The following is a 23,040-nucleotide window of genomic DNA, read 5'->3' as shown; positions in this document are numbered from 1 at the left end:
TGCAACTGCTCCATACGACCTTTTAAATCATCGACTTCTGCCTGAAATTGAGCGATTTTTGCATCCTGCGCTTTCAGCTTTGATGTTACCTTTGCTTCCTGTGCTTCTAACTGCGAAGACATTTGTGCCACATGTGTCGACATTTCTGAAAAACGTGCTTCTTGTGGTGTTTCCTGTGATTCCAGTTGCGTTGACATGTTGGTGGATATTTGTGCCGATATTGCAGCCAATATCATGTTCAGGTCTGTGTTCGCCATTGTCTGCGGTGTTTCATTTTTCTCCTCCAATTTTGTTGTCTCATCGCCATCAAGATGACAGACATGCTCTTCCACGTTAATTCCTTCTAATTCCATTGCCTCTCGTAGTCGTGCCTGAAGTTCGAGTTTATTGCCGGTTGTATTCAATCCACGGCTCTCCAACTCCTTCTTCAGTTGCTGGATCTTCAATTCACTCCACTTCGCCATGTCTGTGTTGTACTTCGGAATTTGTTCAGCAATTCCTCTTCTAACACCAACTGTAACGAATTTAGGGAAATTCCGCTTATTCCAAATCTTCTGCTAACGTTCGAATCACTAATTTGTTGAATAAATAATTCCGATATTCAATAATGCAAAAATGGTCTTTATTAGACTACTTGAAGATACTTCACAACCAATAGCGTGATTAAATCAAACTGATTGCCCATGCCTCAGCTGGAACTGCTTTTATACTTTTTATTGTTAAATATACATTTTTTTTATTATTATTTAATATTATAATTTTTTTAACATTTAAAATTTTTCCTTTTTCTTACTTTCATTTCGTTTTGGGTTGGAATTGAATAATTTTTTTTTGTGTGCTGACCTTTCTAGTTATTTTATTGCGTTTTTATTGCCAAACATATGCATTTAATATCCATGTTTTTCTGCATATATATATATCTACATTTGCAGGTAAAACACTCTTATCAACACTTAGATAAGTTTTATGAGACCCATCTAGCGGCAATTATTGATGACTCGCGGTAGTGGTCAAATAACTCGCTACAAAACGGAAACGAACCTCTGTTGATTATTAGTACGACCTATAGCTGAATCGGTTGCGATAAATCGTGAACACACTAACTTTTCGGTCATAGAATTGGACAGTATCGTAGAGATAAAATGGAGAGACACATTTCAATTGCGACTGAGTATAATGCACACTGAAATTTAGCAGTACTAATTTTTGGCCCAACAATTTCTTGAGTGTAGATAAAGTTATGCACTTGGCAGTCCATTTTATTACATGTATATGGCATATTTATATACATGTAATAAAAAACACAGCTAAATGCAGGTCTGAGCTGTAACAGTGGTGCCTACTTGAAGTTTTTTAAATTTGGTTTAGAAAAGGCGGAAATATTCTACATTTATAGAAAATAATTATATGACCTAATATCCTGGCCGGCGTTGTTTTTGAATCAATATATAAAAAAATCCGTTTTGTTGTTGTTTCAAACACATTATATTTTTATGCGGGCATACATACGTATACATATGCATACGCAATTTGCACCTACAGTGTCTTTGATTTAAATTTGCAAACATAAAAGCTGAGAAATTTCTTCTTCATTAAAGGCATGCGCACTTGCTGGCAAATGCCGGTAAAAAAAAAAACAACTCAGAGCAATAAATGCAATCAGAGAGTTGCAGTAGTATGAGATACCGGCCTTCAATATATTTATAGATATTAAGCGCGGTAAATCCTAGCTTTAGAGCAAATTGTAAAACGGCGAATTTAGAGCAACTCACGGCAACTCTGCCAAAAACTCTCACATTTTTATGCCACTGCTGACCTATAATCAAAAGCATATAAATATTTGCTCTAGAATTTACTCGGAGCAACATTTTGCTGAAAACGATGATATTACATATCGATTTTCCGCCGCATGCTCTGTCTTTTGCCAAATGCAAAAGATTGAAGCCAAATTAGATGCGTGTGTGTGTACGTATGTTCATGTATAAGTGAGAACTTATTCACACTATGTTTTGCATTTGGCCAATGGAGTGGGCATACACTTTCCCTACGATGACCTTGAAATCGTTGCAACGCCCATTTGGCAAGCTCTGCATGTATTTTGTAAAAGGTTTGTATGTTTGAATATTGGCCTTGTTTTTTTTTTGTTTTTTTGTAAAAATCCGTTCAAGTTGTGACAAACTTGAAAATTAAGTAAATGCAATTAGAGGCATGTTTCTTGAGCGGTTAAGTGACATCATTTGGTGACCGCTTTTCTTTATAGTTTACTCTATTTTGTGTTTAGAAGTATTTATATAATAATATGTCAAGATTGACGCTCAGAACTGTGTTATATATGATTGTTTTTATAGACGCAATATTTTTAGGGCATTACGCGTTCCCAACCACAATTATGCCACCAAACTTTAAGTGTTGCGTTGCTTTGCTTGGCTTCACGTGTGCAATGAAATTGTTACCTTGAATTTGAAATCATACTCGATTTTTCTCGCACAACAAATTTAGCTAATCATTACTAACAAAAGAAAAAAAATAAATAAATACCAAGCAGGTGGAGGCTACATCGTATTTGAGTTGTTGCCATTGTTGGCTGTCACATTTGCATTTTCGTTTTATTAATAATTCCTTGAAATGTGTGAGGGTGGCGTATGTGCAAAGTAACGCAAAAAACAATAAAAAAATTCAAATATATGTGAAGAAGGCAAATGCAAAGTTCATTCGATCGCGTAATTAACGATGCGAGTTGGATAATTAATTCCATAATGACAAGTTGTAGTGTATTAAGGTACTGCTTCATTTACATGTGAATTTTTTATTCATAAATTAATAAATCTTCTTATAAGTATGTGTGCATATATTATATTCATGCCATTGTTGTTGTTGTGTATGGTTAGTTGTGTTACTTTGAATGTCGTTTGTTTTAATAGCATACTTCATGAAACAACATTTTCTTTTTTACTTTTTAGCCTCAGGCAATCAGTCAACAAGCCAAATATGACGTGAAATTGTCAGCCTGTCATTTTTTATGTAATTACTCTCAAACTAAATCGTATGATGCATCGAAGATGCTAATAAAAAATTACTAAAAGTGAGTTTCTATCTTTTCCTGCGCTAAAAAAAGAAGGTTTATCTTTCAACAGCTCATTGTAAATATTCATAGCATTTCCTGTTCAATCCACTTTGCTTAGCTCATACTCATATTTAACACTAACTAAACGCTATAGGGTATGCGCATTATACAGAAAAGTGTTGAAACGGCTGTATAATATAATCCAAATGCGATCAAATCCCGACCATGCATAAGTTCAACAAAACAAAATTCTGCCAAATGTGAACAGAAGAGTGTTTAAAAATAAATAGCAAAAACTATTATTATAATTGCGAAGTACTTCTGCCACAGTAAATTCGTAAATAAAGACCATTTTGCCATACTGAATATTGGAGTTATTTATACGACAGTTCAGCATTTCCAATCAGGAATTTCCCGAAATTCGTTACATTATTTTGTAAATTTTGAATGAAGGCCCACTTAAATAAAAAATAAAACGAAGAAAAAACATTCTTTGATGTTTCAGTTTGTTCGAAGGAAACTTGACAACTAACTACTAGCCAACTAAATAGTCAGGCGAAATACATATAAATTAGCCAACTACGAACCGTTGTCTTTAACTGTTATAATAAAGTACTTCCTATCCGCAATGTATCCAAATTCAACTAAAAGCCAACAAAAGATGAAATATTTATTTATATGTTTTTTGCAGTTTTAAGAAAATTTTCAAGTTCAAAAAATAATTTGAAATTCGGCGTGAAAATTTAAATTTTGTTTCGCCAATAAGATTTTGGAAAAGCTGCATGACCTTCCAACCAATTAAAAGATAACTTTTTGTAGTAAACTGAAAGTCAGTTAACTTCAATTATGAGCTATCTTTTTTTGGGAATTCATAATTTTTCCAACAGGGGAGAAAGCAATAACAACCAAAGTGAAGTTTGGACGAAATTGAGAAATAGGATCTACAATCTTACAAATTTGTTGGCGCCTTTGGTATTTGTCGAATACTTGGATTCAGTTAACAATGCTAGCTTTTAAAACGCTCTCTTGAAAAGTACAAAAAATTCGATGTTAGTTATGTTGCTTGTTGCCATAGAACTATTTTAAAGCTCATATGGTTTTGTCATCGAGACTCAGGCGAGCTATGTCAGGAACCCATTTTAATAGTTATTCATTTGTTTTTTAGTCTAAAAAGTACGGGTCAAAAAGTTCGCTTTGGTGAGAGTTTATGGGATCCCGGGGATATTAAAGCATTTTCATGACTATTCATGCATCCATTTTATTTTTCGGACTTTTTAAAAAAAAAATCCACAAATAAAAGTAAAATCCGCACTGTTATTTTATATGTTCGAAAATAAAAGTTAAATCCACACTTTTTTTTAAGGACAGAATAAAAGTCCGGCCCCTTAATTTAATAGCGGTTCTTCCAAATTAAACGATTTTTTACCAATAGATTCACCGAAATATCTTAATTGGAAACGTGCAAAACACTTTAAAATTCCTGTTACTAATACTAGAAATTTTTCATCAAAAATTTATAACCAGCATTCATAGAACTATACATAAACTTTTCCATAGTAAACTTAAACCTGTTTTTTCGCCATAAGGTTTGATCCAAATGAGATATTACGTTGAAATTTTATACACCGCTTTCTGTTGCAACCCCTCATATAAAAATAAATAAATTTCTATATTTGGATAAAGGCTTGGTTTTCTCGGAAAGCGGTGCTGCTTTATTCCGACCGCTAAAGAACGCCCGGTATACTCACCGTTTTCAGCGGCACCGCTTTGATGGAAACTATGAACACTTATGGCAGACGATTTTTGTTTTGCATTTTTCCTTTTTTTTTAGTTTTTCCTCTTATTTTTTTATCTGCACATACAAAAATAAAACATGTTCAAAAAAATTTAAATTCAAAAATTTTATAAATATTTGACAAAATGTTCACCACTTTGACAATAGCGGTGGCAAAAAACGGTGATGAACGAGTTTCTAGCATCAAAACGGCCATACTATTTTATGCCCTATATTACGTAACGGTGAACTTCACCGTCTTCATAGTTTACGCATAATTACTTTTACACTTCCACATTTTTGACAACTAAATAGCGGCACCGGAAACCAAGCCTTAAGCCTTTATAGGCCCGGACTTTTATTCTGTCATTAAAATTTCCGGGAAAGTTCAGAAATAATTTTTTCTGAAGGGCCTTTACTATAAAAGGAATAACAGTTTGGGACCCTCAGATTCTCTAAGATTATAATAAGTCAAAGCGCACAATCGAACTACGGTCATGCTCGCTTCGTAGTTTGTTTAGTACGAATCACATTTTTAATGGCTTTGTCTTTTCCAACGGTTTATCAATGGCGCAATTTCTAAGGGTGACACACACATACATATGTATAATCAACCCAGTAACAAAAGGTAATAGATAGGAAATGAGTTGGTAATAGTCAAAGTGAGGGTCTTACTGCTGAATTCATTGCTGAATTTTAACACAGCGATGTCCTACGAAATTCATTCCTGAACAACTCGCTTACCCATGGATATTTTCCAGTCAATTATATGAATTACCAACTCACATACTCGGGCAAATAAATTGATCAGCTGTTCATATTACAGACTCACTTGGCTATGTGAAAGAACTAAAGGGATTTAATGCAAATATTTTATAGTTTTACACTTTTTTATTCATTAGTTAACAAATATTAACATTGGAGGAAGAATACAAAAATTCAATTCGTAACATAAAAAGTATATATATTTTTTGATGATTTTTGCATTCACTTCTATTTCGTTAGTTTTTATTCTGCTGCCTCTTCAAGGACGATTCTCTCCCATCGTGAAGGCTCTTTTGAGCTCCAAAATTTCCTCTAGTGTAGCCCTCCACTTGTATTGCTTCCGAAATGGAAAAAATACATAAAATTGTTTTATACTAAAGATTTCTTTTATAAAAAATAAAACTTACCATATATTACATCATTAGGGACTCAAATTTCTTAAATGCAACCTTTTCGTGCAATCCATCATAATTTAGTTGTACCATAACTTTATCGCTGCGTATTTTTGTCATATCCTTTACAACTCCAAACGGTCCAATTATTATTTTTATAATAGAAACCTAAAAAAAAATTAAATTAATTAAATTTTGATGTTAATGTTAAAAAAATTATGCTGGTGCGACTTTAGACTTACGTACCTATGCATCCTTGTTTTTAGATATATCATCTTCAATTTCATTGAGGTGAGATACGTCGCAAAGTGGGAACCTTATATGATGTATTATATCTAACATTTCATTTGTTTCAGTGTTTAATAAACGTCTTTGGTGACGTTTGCTATACATATCTATTTATTAGTTTTATTTACTTCACACCCGACCGCTTGCAACTGATGTTTAATATTTACTAAAAGCAAAATAAAAACGAAATTTTCGTGGCAGCAACTTTTGCCGTCGCGACGGGATAACTGTAATAATTTATTTGTAACAGTAAATATATGCATGCATGTAAATATTTATGTTTATTTGTACGTAGTTGCAGCTTCGATTTCTTAGAAAATTTAGTACTGAAGTGATCGCATACCCATGGCAGTGCGTCGTTCAGTTGTGCGAATAACTTTGATATAAATACTTTTGTTGAAAATTACAACAAGGATTTGAAAACGAAGTTTATTTCGTCTCTCACCCCGCAACCTATTACCAACTCGCTCACCTTTTTCAGTTCTGAATTCTTTTGGTACTGGGAAGCACCTAATTCTTTGCATGTGTCAGAAAAGCAACAACTGCGTCTTGAGATTAACAAAAAAAAAAAATATATCGTAGTATCTTTTTATATAGACGGTATTTTTTTGTAAAATATTTGTTGTCTAAATACTTACCAAAAAATAAGCAAGGAAGAGCAATGTATTCACTCAGCACAAAATTAGTTACATACATTCACGTATTGCGTAGCAGTACGTTACTTTTTTGTAAACTTAATTAAGCAAACTCCACGAATGAGATTAATTAACTTTTCCATACAAATTTCATCAAAAAAATCAGGAACTTCCAATCAATTATAAATCGTAATGATTAAAAAAGTATTCCTTTGATGAGTTGTTGCGAAATTTCCACTCAATCAGTATGCAATAAAAACAACATATTTACGTTGTTAATTGCAAATAGAATTTTCAATGTTTGGCTCATTGTTTCACACAACAAAATGATTGATTTTACGAGCATGTACATATGTACAATGTAAGGTAGATAAATAAGTGACTATGACTATCGAATTGATCAAGAACAGAACAAAACATTGTAAAAGTGGCCATGTCGTGCAGTGGTTTTGCTTGTTTTGTTTAAAATGCCGCTTGGTGGCTTGGTTGGCTTACATCATTTGTAAAGAACGCCACAGCTGGTGGTTGACGGCCAGCGGTCGGTAGAGCAGCGTTTGGTTGTCATGTTTACACACAAAATTCAAGTGCATTCGCTAGGAACAAAAAAAAAAAAGATAAACTAACAAATAAGAAGTAAAATAGGAAATGAGCAAATTATAAACACAATTTTGTTTAAAATAAATCAAAATTTATGAAGTAGCGTGTAAAGTGTTGTAATCTTTAGTGCTGAATTATATTCAGACGCTCACTTGCTTTAAATGGCTTTGGAATGGCAAATGGAATTTGTTTATTTGACTTTGTTTAGCTGTTGAGTAATGTATTTTTATACTCAGCTGAGCAGAGCTCACAGAGTATACTAATTTTATTCGCATAACAGTAACCCGTAACGGCGTAAACTAATCGAGATAGATATAGGCTTCTATATATCAAAATGATCTGGGCGAAAAAAAAAATGCATGGGCGTGGCACCGCTTACTTTTAAAAGAAGATAATGTAAAAGTTTTGCAAGCTGTAATTTGGCAGCTGAGTATGTAATGTTCGGTTACACCCGAACTCAGCCTTCCGTACTTGTTAGTTTGAACTTTGCCTTGGTTTATTGTTCAATAGTGTTGCAGAAAATTAATTCTAACATTGCGTAATTTCCTTGAATAAATTATATGCATCATTGATTAACATCAAACGCTGTCCATGGCAATCGGAAACCTAACGTCACATTTAAAACGCATTTAAAGTAATTATGTATGTTCCTACTTGTAAGGCCACCACACGCTTTTCAAACTATTTAATCATTGTCATGGTTAATAATGTGCATGACAGCAGTTTTAGCTAAAGTCAAATTAATAAGATCTTAGGTTAAAGCATGTAAAGGTGTGGCTTGTGCGCAGAACACTGACTTTGCTGTAACAACCTACTTACACATACATATGTGCAATTTACAAGCCCAGTTAGGTGTATTCAAAGTCATAAAAATCAACAATTAAAAAAAAAAAAAATATTACTGCTTTTATTAAAAACCAAGAAACTTCACCTATACATGCCGTAACACCTGAAACACGGTTACCGGTGCGTATACGTAACATTTTTATTTTTACTTTTTGGCATATAAGAGTTACTTACGTACATACATGGATACAAACATACAACTGAGGCTCATATAAGAGTGTGAAAGACAATATCCTTACTCAACTCACATTTGTGACGAGGTGTGCTCTGTATTGTTTAGGATTCTATTTAAAACTAAGTATGCCGAGACTAATATTGTTAAAACTCGAAAGTGAAACTTCCTATCCACTCTTTTTTTTCCGTTCTAGATATAAAATCTAGAAGATCTCCGAAAAACGATCATGATTTCAAGCGAAAAGATTCGAATAAAGCTTCAGAAAATCATCAGAGGAAGATTTTTATATGACAGAGAATAATCGCCAAAATGCCCTTAAGAAGCATCATTAAACGCTCAAAAAACATCGAATTAGGGTACATCCGTGAAGCTAAATAGAACAACCATTTATTGGTCCGAAGAGAGAACATTTATAAATTAATAATTTTCGGCAAACCGCAACATCAAAAATTTTAGAAATAAGGTTTTTCAATTAGAAGAAAATTTTTCTAAGTCGGGTCGCCCCTCGGCAGTGTTTGGCAAGCGCTCCGGGTGTATTTCTGCCATGAAAAGCTCTCAGTGAAAGCTCATCTGCCTTGCAGATGCCGTTCGGAGTCGGCATAAAATCATGTAGGTCCCGTCCGGCCAATTTGTAGGGAAAATCAAGAGGAGCACGACGCAAATTGGAAGAGAAGCTCGGCCTTAGGTCTCTGCGGAGGTTACCGCGCCTTACATTTATTTTTTTTAATTTAATTTTCGGCAAATGAGTGGTTTATTGTTCCCAAAGGAGTACTTTCCACATTTTTTGGTTGAGAGGGTTGCCACTTCGAAAAATTCGCTTATAAGGTCTCTGCCGGTCTTTCTCTCAATCCATTGCTTTTATGAATTTATCGAATATCTTTTAGCAGAGAGTTATTTTGTAAACAATTTATTGCACCAATTTCTTTATACTTTCTTAAGTTTTCTTAAGAAAGAACAAAAAGTAGAATAAAGGGAAATTTGTAATAATTGTAACGAAAAATTAACTAAAAATGTATCTTAATAATTTGTTTACCATACTATTGTGATAGCCCCACAGCGAATCGGAATAGTTCCAAAGAAACGAAGAACTAACGCTTTAAGATATGGTATAACTTATTATTCTGTACCCTCGCAGAACTTTCAACTGACACTTTTAACATTGTGATATATTACGAAATGGCAATTGTCCCTCAGAACAAAAAATAACACTTAAAATTGCACAACGCCGAAGCAGGTTTGTCTACAAACCATATTTGGCAAGGGATGACGGAAAATAGGCAGTATACATCAGTTATCCACACTTTCGGAAGAAAACAAAATGAATCGTACCCCTTTGCAGGTCTTTTGAGCACGTGGTTGACTGGTTTAGCCGTAGGCGGTTCTAAAATATTTGCGGCCTTTAATTTATTATTTAAAATACATATTGGTGATATCTAAGCGTTGTTAGTACAAGTGTACCTACCGACTGCCCCTCTCTGCATCCGATTGGCACCAGTTTGGAGTTAGCCATTAAACCTGTGGTTCAAAACTCTCGCTTTTCGTGACTGTCTCCCATTTTTCCTGCAGGATAAGTTTTCGTTTTTAACACGCGTTTATTAGCTCAACCTATATCTCTGTATGTAGAATTTAAAAAAAGTAGCAGGCAAATTTCCCGTTACAAATCTATCGAAAAGTTCAAATCTTTTTTAGCCCCGTAGCGCTTAAGTAAAGTTGCTCAGAATTAACAGAGCATAAGTGTTTTTTTGGGGAAAATCCACCCGCCCTATGAATTCGCAGTAAATTTGCGTCGTGCTAGTTTTTTATTTTTTCAACAAACTGGAGGAAGGGGTCATGTTTTAAGACGGCTTCGAATGGCATCTGCAAGCAGATGAATTTTCGCCGAGAAGTTGTTCAGGGCATGGTGGCTTACTCCTCAAATGTTTTCAAAGTATTTTTCGTCATAACCGGACCAAAAAATACTGTGGTAGCACAGCTTTGAATAAAGCTTTAGCTAGAGCTCGATAATATATGGCTTGACTCCAAATTTCGCGTATACTTTTCGATGTAAATATATGTATGCATTTATGTATATACATAAATATTCATTACATAAATGTCGCCATATGTCCCTTGCAACAGCCCGCCATGCCAACTGTTATAAGCATGGAATTTTATGCTTTCGGTGACTGTACTTCCTGTTTCTCGTTAAAGCTTAGGTTTGACTTGCATTGAATGCAAACATACAAGTCAAGCAACGCACATATGTACATATATATATGTTTATATGCGTGTATGTGTGTAAACCCTTTCAATTTTATGCAACCCTATAAAATCCATCTAATAATACCTACATATATTTATTCCAATACCGGCTAGTTGCCCTACAATAATGCAATTTTTTCACGAATGCTTGCACATTACTATGCATATAAATGCAACAACAAAATAATCTAGTATAAAAGAACAACAGCAAAAACAAAAATCAAAATAAACTTATACATAAAACTCGCAAACAAGTTACACGAAATGCACCCACACATATGCACTCAGTTGCACGCGCTTGCAAAATAAAATAACGAAGCACTACAGTACACGTGCCATCGATCCCCCTGCACTTTATCCCGAAACAACGTAAGTGCTGCTAATGCAAAGTGTACAAAATATTAAACCAAAAAGCAACTGCACCTACAGTAGACAATTCGCTCTCGCATTTCTTTGTTGCTGACTTGTTGGCTCACTCTCGCTCTTACCGACTGTTCAGCTTACAATGGCTTAATAGCCGAGAATAGTTGGCACCCGGAGATCTGGGTGCAAAAGCTGTCATTGGCAGAGTGAATAGCAGCGCTGTTACTTGTGTTTCCTTCCTTCCCGCTTGACAATATCTTCAAGAGCGACACGAGTAACAAATTTTTGCTGGCCGGCCGGCAGTTATCCGGCTTTAGGGTTTGTCATTAGTGTTAGTGTGTTCGACTTTGGTTCGCAAAAAAGACAAAAAAACAAAAAAAAAACCAACAAAATATGATATGCAATTAAACGGAGGAAATGTAATGTATAAAAAGTCTGAGAGAATTAAAAGAAAAAAGAAAAGCAAAAACAAAAAACGAAGGCAATGCACATGTAATTATAGCTGTAGCAGTCATAGCAAAATTTGCCATTTACTCATACAGCTGCACACCCTTGAGCGAGGGTTACTTAACGCCCCATACCACTTTGCTTCGAAAGTGTGTCACCGCTATTAATTCAAAATAGGCACAGCTCTTACCCACCGCACACCACTATTTGCACACTCATACTAGCACACTAACATGCAATGTGCAACAGTACTTTCGAGGCAGCGCAGTGCAGTGCTTATATATTTCCGTGTAAATTTGTGTTGCCAAATGTGTGCTTGTTGCACGCGTGTAACGATTTTTTTTTTTGTTTCTTTTTTTCGCTACAGCGAGTCACGCTCAATTTATTTATTTGTGCTCAAATTTAGCCTTGAGTTGTTTTGAGTGTTTTTTTTTTCTGTATTGTAACTATTTCCTTCCATCGTTTTCACTATCATTCTAAAGACTAACTCTTAGATTTTATTACAGTATTGATTTCGGATAAATATACAGTCAACAGCTTAGAGCTTTTAAGATCAGGGATCGAACAAAACAGTGATTTTTGAAATTGCAACTGAAAAAATGTTTCTCTTAGGTAATTGAGTATAGCAAAAAAATGCGTAAATTTACCTTTTATTTTTTTCCAGTGAAATATAACTGTTGACATTTTAATTTAATAAACCAACTTTAAAAAATAAGAGTCAAAATCAGATATCTTTTCGCTGTCAAATCTAAGGCCAGATTATGTATGACGCCGTGACACTTTGCTTTGCTGTCACTCATACTCACAGTCACCACTATATAATATCGAAGATTCCATAAAGTTATTCAGGTTTACTATCACTCACTTAAGTGAATGAATGCTCTTAGTGATAGGAATTTTGGTGCACACGAGAAAAAATGACTCGCCGCGTTATACAATATATGCCACTAATTATTAAAAGTTGACTAAAAATTTCTCAAGTCAAAAATTTAACTGCAAAGAACAACATTTTAACTTCTCCTTTGTGGTTGATTTTTAAGACAAGATAAGCAATTATTATCAATTTTGGTTGGGAGACAAACCAGTTTCGGGGCTGTGCCATCATCAGGGCTCAACTTTCTACTTATTTTAACTTCTCTTTTAAACACGTTGAGGATTTCAAGTATATTGGAATGATTTTTCGTCATCCCTTCAAAAATTTGGTTTGAACATAAAGTTGCCATCTTCAGTGCCATATTTCACTCCTCTATTTTTGATTAAAGAATATTTGGGTTGCACAAAAAAAAAAAAGTGGTATTTAAAGTTTTACTGAGAAAATAAGGTTCAGATTTAAACTTCTATATTCGATTTGAATAAAAAAAAAATTGTCTTTTGATTCTTCTGAATTGAAACAATTTTTCGTGATTTCTAGACAAGCCTTTTTCGACATTGTGCCAACGTCAGTACCCCTTTTCTAGCCATAGGTATGTTTGAATTTATAGTCAGCTTTAATAAAGCTATTGCTTGCAATCGACTGTTCAGCTAATCGACTAGTCGATTAATCGGGTATAACATTTGTAGTGACTAAAAATAGACTTACTAGTACTCGATTTTAACATAGCATTCAATCGACTAACTATTATTATTCCAATACTGACAACTTCAGAAATTGTATTTTTCTTATCAAATATAATAATATCCAAGGTGACTCTATAAAAGGTAATGGCAAAACCAATTCGCAGTGCAGAAGAATGTCAAGTCAAAAGAGAACATTCATTAAGTTCAAGTAACTGACATATTGTTTTAGAAGGCGTAAGATTAAACAAAATTTCAAAAATATCGAGTTATATATATAATGTGCTCATGCCAAAACAAATTGCCTGTCAGAATAACTTTACTTCGGTAAGCGTTTATCCTAAGTGAATGTTCGTGATGTAAAAAATTGCACCTGCAACTTAAATAGAAATGTTACACTGTGCACGGTGTGTTACATGGTATCATTGAATTTTGCTCTGGGTATATCCCACACCTCTAAGCACTCTCTGGGATTAAAATTTTTATGTGATATTTTTGATCATGGTATAACCGTTCTAAGGGGTGTGACTGGAAAAATTGTGTCTATTTGATTTATAAGAACCACTCTAATATACATACTTACGTACATATACAATTTTTATATTTCTTTAAAATTTTTAGACTACGTGTGCACACGTGTAGGAAATTTTATTCTGATTACAAAACTCACAAAACGTAAAAAATATTTATTGTTTTCGCAATTAGTATCTGTATATAAATCTATACAGTATGTAAGTGTTTAAGTTCATGAAAGTATAAATTTACTTCCATGAGTACAATTGAGCATATTAAAGTGAATATTATTAAATAAAAAAATTTTATCAGCATATGCATTTTAAGATGTTGGCAGGTTGGCTCCTGTACGTATAAAATAATTATGGGTTGGTATTAGAAAAATAAGAAAAGCTTCAATGAATGAACGCCGGTTCTGCCGTTGGGTCCCTTTCTCTTTGTACAGAGAAAAATAAGGGCGATAATGTAAGCAAAATGTAGCAAAGTTTACTAGAACGTGGCTGTAGGCTGAATCCCGACAAAATGTATCTACTACTCTTGACTGAAACATTAACAAACACAACTTCTGTTCACGACGAAGAATATGACACCTACATTCAAGCTGCCAAGGCCAACCAAGATCACCAACAATCTATTTCACATAAGTTGTACAAAATATCTGCAACTAACAACCGGTAGCAAACTTAATTGAAAAGCATTAACCTAGGATTGGTTGGAATGACTAAGCGATGAAGCAACCGCTATATAGCACGGCTAGGTAACTACAACCGTATGGGCGCTTTCGTGTATGCATGCCGAGAAGATTGCGACTACTGCTTTAACGTACGCGACATTGACTCGCACACATACTGTGGCACATAATTTCACCCACACAACGATAATTATAGGCAGAAGCTGTTTGGGCCCACTATATTGTATGGAAAAGGAATTACAATCTTACCAGACTACAGATTGATTTGCGCCGGTGCCACTTTTTGGTGCTTGTAGCACATTGGTACTGTGACTCAGAGAAACTGGATGGTGAAAATAAGCTCAGAAAGTGTATGGTGGATTTAGTGTATGTTGGAATGATTTTTAATCGATGTTGTTCCATCTTCAGCGCCACTTTTTCGATCAAAACCGTCAAAGCTAAATTTTAGGAAGACTGCCAGATGCAGCTGGGTATATGTATGTACATATACAAATTTCTACTTCCATATAAAAAAAAAAAAAAAACTAAAAAAAATCAAGAGCAATAAAAACTATTCACTGCAACCGTGAGAGCAAAACGCAAAATAAACTATAAAAAATTAAATTATCTCTTAAATAATACTATTATAGAAAACTCGAACAGGCAAAAAAATTACGACACATTAAAGCGAAAAGTTTAGAGAACGTAATCGTAGCACACAACAACAAAATAGTAACACACAAGCAAACAATTTTGAGCGCAGTGCCAAGAAATGCACAACTCGTTAGAACAATTGCCAACTAATAACAAAACGCAACAACAATGACCAAAGCAAACAAATCGACGATAGCAACGATGACACTAAGGCACAGCTGATAGATTCTACAAATGGGTATGGAAAGCGAGTGACGGTTTGTCGAGCGAAAAGTAGGGGCGAGTGCAAGGCTTATAGCTATGTAGGGGCGGTCTAAGTGCATTTAGAAAAGCGAGGCATAAGAGGTGAACGCAGTTACACGCGCTGCATTCAAGCAGCTAAATAAATAAGCGGATACAAATATGGATGTGTGAATAAATACATTTATGTATACAGATAAATGGCTGCTGGGGCTTTGGCATATTGTAAAATCGACTTTGAGATGCGATTATAATATATTTACTGCAATTAATTTTTTTTTAAAGCAAACAACTGGTAGTCAACGTTGCTTAAACCGCACGTCTCAACAATAAAAAAAAAAAAAATTTTGCCGGTGGAAAATATGTACCCGCATTAGCTTTTTACGTAAATAATTTTATCACTGTGTGTTGGCGGCTATTTTTGTATATGTAGTGAATATGTTCACACATACATTTGCACATACTAACACTTTGATGAAGATAATATCTACGTACGTATTTTGCTTGCCTTGTTGCTTGTGCTTGCGCTAAATTTTTGTCACCTTGAACATGAAAATTGTGCACTTGGCATAGATACGTCGAATATTTTATTTTCCGACATTTTGAATGCGATTCAATAACAACAAAAACAGCATCAGCAAAAAAAATTGAAATTGTGAATACAATAATACTTAAGAGTATATACTATGCATTTTACATACATGGTCATGTATTTATGCACTGTTGTTTGTGTTCAAATGCAGGCATGCATATGCAATAAGCCCAGCAAAAAAAAAAAAAAAACAACTAGTTTTAAAATACTTCGTAACTAATTTCAAACATTGAAATTCAAATAAAAAAAAATTCTATTTTCTCAAATAAGAAGTTATTAATAAATTTAACATTGATACATACATATACATATGTATGCTAAGGAGTCCGTGGAAGACCGATGATGGTCTAACATAACAAAGTTCCTAGTCACATCAAGAGTGCTTAGGAAAAAGGTGTATTTCATTTGTCGCCACTACTCAGTGGTTCAATGCGCGCTCCAATTTCCTGAGTAACGTGAAAAGCTTCTCAGCAGCAGTTCATTCGCTTTGGAAAATATAGGTCAGATTCAGTGTAAAACATCTAGGCCACAATTTTTTGTACATAAAAACTTAATTATAATTTTCGAAAAGCCTACAGTATGCCGAGGCATCTCGGTATGGATAAGGCTCACTTGAGCTACAGCCGAATATACTCACTGGCCGCAAATCATCCATTAGGCATGGTCCGCATAATACTCTGCATTACGATGCAGCACTCAGAATTGTTCAACGCTTAGAAGCAGTGGGTGACCCAACCGTCCAGGACAGTGAGCGTGAGTTGTAAGTCATACGTCTTCCCCTTCCATTGATTTTGAATTCTGGTGTCTACAGAAACACCATTTTATATGGAGCATTTTCGCTTATTCGCACAACCTATCCGTTTCACTTACTTCATATCTGCGCTAGGCTCATACATTTCATCATCCCTCTTTCGATATTCGCCTCCGGCAATACTGACAATACCATAAATCTTTAGAAGGGCCTTTCTCTCGAGCACTTCAAACTCCCTATCTCAGGATAGCTAGATGATCGTTTTTTAGAGCGTGGTATTTATTTGTCCAGCAAAGACTTTCAATTACGTGCTCAGTCCAAAGTAGCATTTGTTGGCACAAGATGGTGGGTGTCGATTCTCTTATCGTGAGTCTTCTCTGCGTTGTGGCGTTTCCTGATTTGTCGATAGTATATTTACCACGTCCGAAGCCGCACTGCTAAATTCCAGTCAGTTCCTTAAATTTGGGAATCAGCCTTTTGCACAGCGTGGCTTGCGTGATCGCCTCTCTTGTCGACTGGGCAGAGAACACTCAGATAATGTCCAGTTACAATGCGCTCGATTGGTCATATTTTGCATGTTTTTTCCACTTCTTCACTTCTTTTGAGCTTATATAAAAGAACCTTGATGATGACACTATGAGTTATTGTTTAGGGTTATTGGTGCCATAAGCTACTATTGCGCTGGCGTTTGCGCTAACACCCCATATAACGCTAAAAATTGTGTTATTACTCATTATTACCCATGCGTACGACTATCTAGAAAATGTATTTTAGGGTTTGCTAGAGCTCGTCACATTTGGGTATTGTCCAAAGCCTTCGGTTCGTAGCAAAGAAAAGCAGGTTTTATTTAGGAACTAGTATTTCTGGGAAGTAGTTTGTTACCTTGCAGAGTAGCTACATATGGATAATCAAATACTTACATGGTTTATCATTTTGTATGTAAATAATTGCAAAAGAATTCCAAGCCATTTGAGCAATATTTGACGATGGCGGCAACAGCAACCTTCATTGAGGTGACCGTCATTCACTTTTTTTTTCATTTAATTTAACTTCATTTAAAGTGCCTTGCTGGGCAATTAGCCACCTCAAAGTCAGCAAATATGTACAGACAACCGTAGTATATTTCCGATGGTACATATATATGTAAGTATGCATGCATAATGTGTTGCGCATTGCTAATATGTTTTATACGGATATGCGCGTCAATTGATTGACGTTTAGAAATACTCATTTTGTCTTTGTCTAAAGTGCATGATTTCCCAATGTAAAAAATTTACATATTTCGTGTGTTTGTGTGCGTTTTGTTTTAATTAAAAAAATGAGTTGCATTTATTTTATATTTATGGCAGCTTGTTTATTCTTGGTTACCTTTTATGTAGTCGAAGAGCTACTTCTATGTTCTTGGTATTTTGTGATATAGGGTGCATTAGGATTTAGCGTCATTTTATGACTCTTTTTGAGATCACATGTAAGAAAATAATTTGTTATAAATCTATGCACACTGACTTTACATTTCAGCCCCTTTCAAACCTCGGCCCGTTGATCTTAATTAGTTTTATGTTTTTGTTATCTATCTTAGTAGTAGCGTCAGTCAGTGTGTCTTATAAATGGAAGTGGATGCATGTGTACTAAGGCATTGCAAAGCTTTGAACCGATTATGAGGAAGTTTTGACGGCATATTCTCGTCTTCACTTGGTATTTTTCTGGCTATGAAATATTTTCTAAAAGTGGAGGGGACCACGAACCGGGCAATTTTAATTTTGTTTTGGCATCAAACATTTGAGAATATGTATATGTATGTAGAACTTTGGAAAAGTGGGCGGTGCTTAGGAAAAATTTAAATTTGCTTTGTTTCGCAATTAGCAAATACATATCTATTGGATATGCGAGGTAGAAGGGCTGGAAATGGGAGTGCGAGTGGGTGTACGTATGAGAGTGGGAGTAATAGTGGTGCTTGTTGTCATAGGGATAGTGGTAGTGGTATTTTTAGGAGAAGTGTAATGGTAGCTGTAGCGATAATGATATTGGTGGTGGTAGTAGTAGGAATGGTAGTAGGTAGTGGTACTAACACGGGTATTGGTAGAGGCGGTGGTGGTGGAAGGTGGTAGTGGTGGCAGTGGTAGTGGGAATGGTAGTGGTTGTGGTATGAATAGAGGGCATGGCAGTGGAAGTGATAGTGGAATTGAGGATGAGAGTGGGCGTGGAAGTGGGTGTGAGAGTGACAACTCGAATGAAAATATATGTAGGAATGGGTTTGATTTGGGAGTAGAAGGGGGAAGAGGAATGAGAAGTTTATTAATACAAGGCAAACAAGGGAGTGACAGAAATAAGAAGGCGAAAAGTATATAATAATTTGGCTTTGGCAAACCAATTTTCGGGCACGACAACGTCTGTTGAGTACGCCAGTGCATTGTAAAATGTTTGTGAGTGTTCCTGTTCCTGCTTCACTATAATCGTGTTTGATTCATGTAGTCGATTGATTTTTCCCTATATCTAAACTGCTTTTATGTTTTCAAATTCAAAAATTACGTTTATAAGTGGTTTAAGTTTTCATTTTTAATCTGATAAAAAATGTCAACATATTTATAGCTTGCTCAAATTGTGGATCTATGGTTTACTGGGTTGAACGTTTTTATGTAATTTTTTTTTTTTCAAATTTAATGCACATTCTAGCCGTAGATTGACATCGTGTATATGTTTCGTACCTATGGAGAAATCCACCAAGATTCTCAGAACAGACCTGTTTCTATCATTTATGTATTACATTTTAATTAAATTAATGAAAGCTGATATTTCCATAATAATTGCATTGCTGTAAAATAATTTAGCTTTAACATGAATAAATAATTTGTTGATGCCAAAATATAGAAATTTCAATTCTACATGAAAACTTGTTGCTCAGTTGTCTTTCGTAGATATTCATTATTTACTATCACACAAATTAAATATGATTTTGTACAATTGCTCGTTTGTGTTAAACCATTTAATAAACACACGATAATTTGGTCATTGCGATTTAATAACGGTTTGCCAAAAATGTCACTACAAATACAAAAAAATTTTAATTTAAAAATATCTGTAGTTTTACTTGAGTCAACAACATTTATACATATTTGAACTCACTCAGTTTTCCGGCAAGCAAATCATACATTTTTTTTTTATTAATTTCTTTCTCCACCTACTCCTGTCACAGCCGGTTATTGCTTCATTACTTGTCACCTCATGTGACTACATACATAAGCACATACAAATATAGCATTCGAGCTTAAATATGTGTTTTTGTCTTACGCTTCTGTAGCCTTGAAAATAACATTCACCATAAATATTCATACATTAATTGCTCTGTGATGGTCAAAAGCCTGCATGCGCGAGTGTACTTGTTTATGCTAAATGTAATTAAATTTTACTATATTTAAAAATAAAAGACTTAAGAAAAATATATACGACAAATACCATACTAACCACAGAAAAAAAAACTAAGAAAATATGAAGAAAATAAAAGTTGGCAAGTGGAAAAAATAAACACATAGAGACATTTTAAAAATTTAAAAGAAACAAAATGATCTTTTTCTAAAAACTATCAAAAGAAATGTGTTTTCCTTATTTTTTATAAAATTACCAAATTTTTTTTTGTATTTGCACAAGAGGTGACATATGTAAGTGTATGAGTTCAAAAAACATCTGTATTTGTTTTGAGTATTTTTATTTCTTATTATTTGTGTTGGGTAAAAAGTTAGTAAATTTTGTACAGATGTTCGTAGACTTTTGGTCTTAAAACTCTGCTGTGTTAAAATGCGAGATAAACAATATGACTAAATATTATTGTTATAAAAGTTTATTTGTTTACTTCGAAAAATGTATTTTGCGCACTTTATTTTAGTACTCCTTTCAAGTCTGTTAAAATAAAGCAAAAAACATTTGTCTAATTATTTGGCTAGTATAAAATATATTACATTTTAATCAACACTTTTTTTCGGACAAATTTCAACAAATCGTCACACTGAAAGAAATGGTGCTAGTAAAATCAACAAATCTGTTCTGTTGTTCTTGACTTAACGGAGATTCGCAGAAATTGATCGAATTATGGTTAATTCGACCGAGTTCTTTGTCAAGCGAACAAATTAGTTTAGCCATTTCAACAAAGAGAAATTTTCGCTCTTAAGTTATCAAAATTCTGTAAAATTGACAGATTCTTAATCAATCTAACTGATATTTCTGTTAACACAACTGATCTTACAGGTCATTTCAACAGCGAACAACAGTCAATGCATGAGCAAATTTCAAAGAGAATTTTACGCTCACTGCGCTCTCTACTTTGTACTTATGACGATGGTGCCACTTGTTTAAACAAAAACACCAAAATAAGAAAACCACCAAAACGAAAAGCACACAAATTGGGAAAACAACAAAAAACTAGTTTTTCAGTTATCACTACAAAACAAAAACCCTTTTTTGAATTTAATGTGCATAACACTGCAAAAAAATATGCGATACGTTTGAACGAACAGGATTTTTCCAAAAATTAGTAACATTTTGTTAAAATTTTTACGAATTTGCACTCACGCGAACGAATCTAATAAGGTAATAAAAAACATCCTTTTGTAATGTTGATGTTTCCGATAGCATAAAAGTTTGAGTTGTTTTGGAATCGTTTCAAAATAAAGTGTTACGAGATTTAATCTTGCCGAATTACATGTAATGTTACTCCAGTGGTGAATTACCTTCCTTTTCTATAACTTACAAGTTCTATTTTTAAAATGTTACGTCAAACATTTATACTACAAGTTTTGTTCGAAAAAATCACGTGGGACAACTCTACATGCGAGAGAAGAAATTAAGAATAAGCAGTAAAGTGACGCGCGGCGAAGTTCAAAACTATAAATTAAATAAATTATAAAAAATAAAATTTGCGAAAGTGCGTTTAATAAAACAAAATATTAAAGTGTAAAATGTTTAATTGTAAAGTTGAAATAAGTTATTGAAACCGACGCCAATGTGGTTTAACAAATGTTACATGCTCTTATTTTCGCTAGAACATGTACTAACGCGTGTGTGAATATGTATGTTGCATGTAGCATGTAGCAAGCATGCGTATTTATGTATTCACATATTTACGTATATATATGGCAACATATCTTCGTACAAAGCTTTCGATGGTTATTCGGAACAAGTGTTGTTTATTTGAATTCAAATTTAAGTTATTATTATTTTAATTAATTTTACTAAATATGGCAATAAAATCATTAGAATTGAAATGCACTTATGTCTAATTTATACAAATAAAAAAAAAATACGTAAATTTAAAAATATATTTATCCGCCTATGAATCTAGAAAAAAACAGAAATATCTGTTATTTCAATAGATTTCACTGTCAGTATCATTTCAACAATAAACACTGTGGCGCATAGTCATCGTCAAAATAAAATAAGTTTTAAATTTATTTACAGCTTTTTGACATAATTTTCTACGAGCTATATGTCAAAAAAGCTGCAATTAAATATAAAACCTATTTTATTTTGACTATGACTATGGGCCTGTTAATTTAACAGTTTACGCTGGTTATTTCCGTTTCATATTAAAAGCTTTGATTGGTATTCTTAAAGCGACAGTAATAATTGTTAATTTAACAAAACTATGGGTAAAGTATAATGAAACAACTTTTTTTGTTTATTTGACTACTAAAACGGTCAATTACGAATCAACGATTTGTGCGCAGTTGATTCAACATCCTGTTGCGATGGATTAAAGTTTACACAAATTTCGGTTGAATTGACCCGTATTTCGGTTGATTTTACCAGTCTTTTTCTTTCAGTGCAATAACATGGATATAAACATACTAAAATAATTAGATTATTCTTGCTAAGAATGCGATATGTTCTGCTAATAATAAAAATCACTTTAAAATATATGGATTAAGCTTGAGACGTTTTCAAAATAAGATCGTTTATAACAACGGAAAAGTTTCAGATCCAATGCCCACTATAAATTTCATATCCAAAAAATTATGCCAGGATCGAACGTCCGTAACTTTGGAAACATCCATATATAAATTATATTATCTACAAATAATAGTTTGAAAATATAATAAATAAGTGACTAAAAATAAATTAACAGGGCAGGCAAAAAATTATTTAAATTTCTCACTAAAGTCATAGAAAGTTTACTAAATGTATAAAGGTTGGCTGAAGGTGAGATTCTACCCTGTCCTACCAAACTGAATAAATATTTCTTAGCAGGTTTACTCTAAGCCGACGATATTTATTATCTTAATTCGTTTATTTAACATGCAGACTGATCATATCTTTCAGATGAGGTGTGAATTATATTTAGGTGTGAATTGTATTTTTAGGTAGAATTGTAGTGTTGAGGATGGCGGAATGGACGGAGTTCAAACACTATAAAGTAAGTTTGGGTTGGAAATTTCTATCCCTGCTTTCATCTGATTGGAAATTGAAAATGCTTTACAAGAATTTTATAG

General features: G+C 33.9%; 1 protein-coding gene across 15 annotated transcripts in view; it reads right to left on the bottom strand.

The window, feature by feature from the left end:
* The window catches only part of Glut4EF (Glucose transporter 4 enhancer factor), a 744,045-nt gene that overhangs the window by 181,783 nt on the left and 539,222 nt on the right, over positions 1 to 23,040 (bottom strand). Inside the window, exon 6 of one of the 15 annotated variants that reach the window (XM_067759519.1) lies at positions 7,336 to 7,511. The exons of the other annotated variants lie outside the window; for them this stretch is intronic. Within the exon in view, the coding sequence (XP_067615620.1) occupies positions 7,410 to 7,511 (102 nt within the window). The 3' untranslated portion in view covers positions 7,336 to 7,409. Of the gene's footprint in view, positions 1 to 7,335; positions 7,512 to 23,040 lie in introns of those variants that run through there. 15 annotated transcript variants of the gene reach the window in all.

Source organism: Eurosta solidaginis, chromosome 1 (assembly GCF_040869045.1).
Source record: "Eurosta solidaginis isolate ZX-2024a chromosome 1, ASM4086904v1, whole genome shotgun sequence".
Classification (NCBI taxonomy): Eukaryota; Metazoa; Arthropoda; class Insecta; order Diptera; family Tephritidae; genus Eurosta; species Eurosta solidaginis.
The sequence above is the reverse complement of the archived record's forward strand: the minus strand, read 5'-3'. Positions and strand labels throughout refer to the sequence as shown.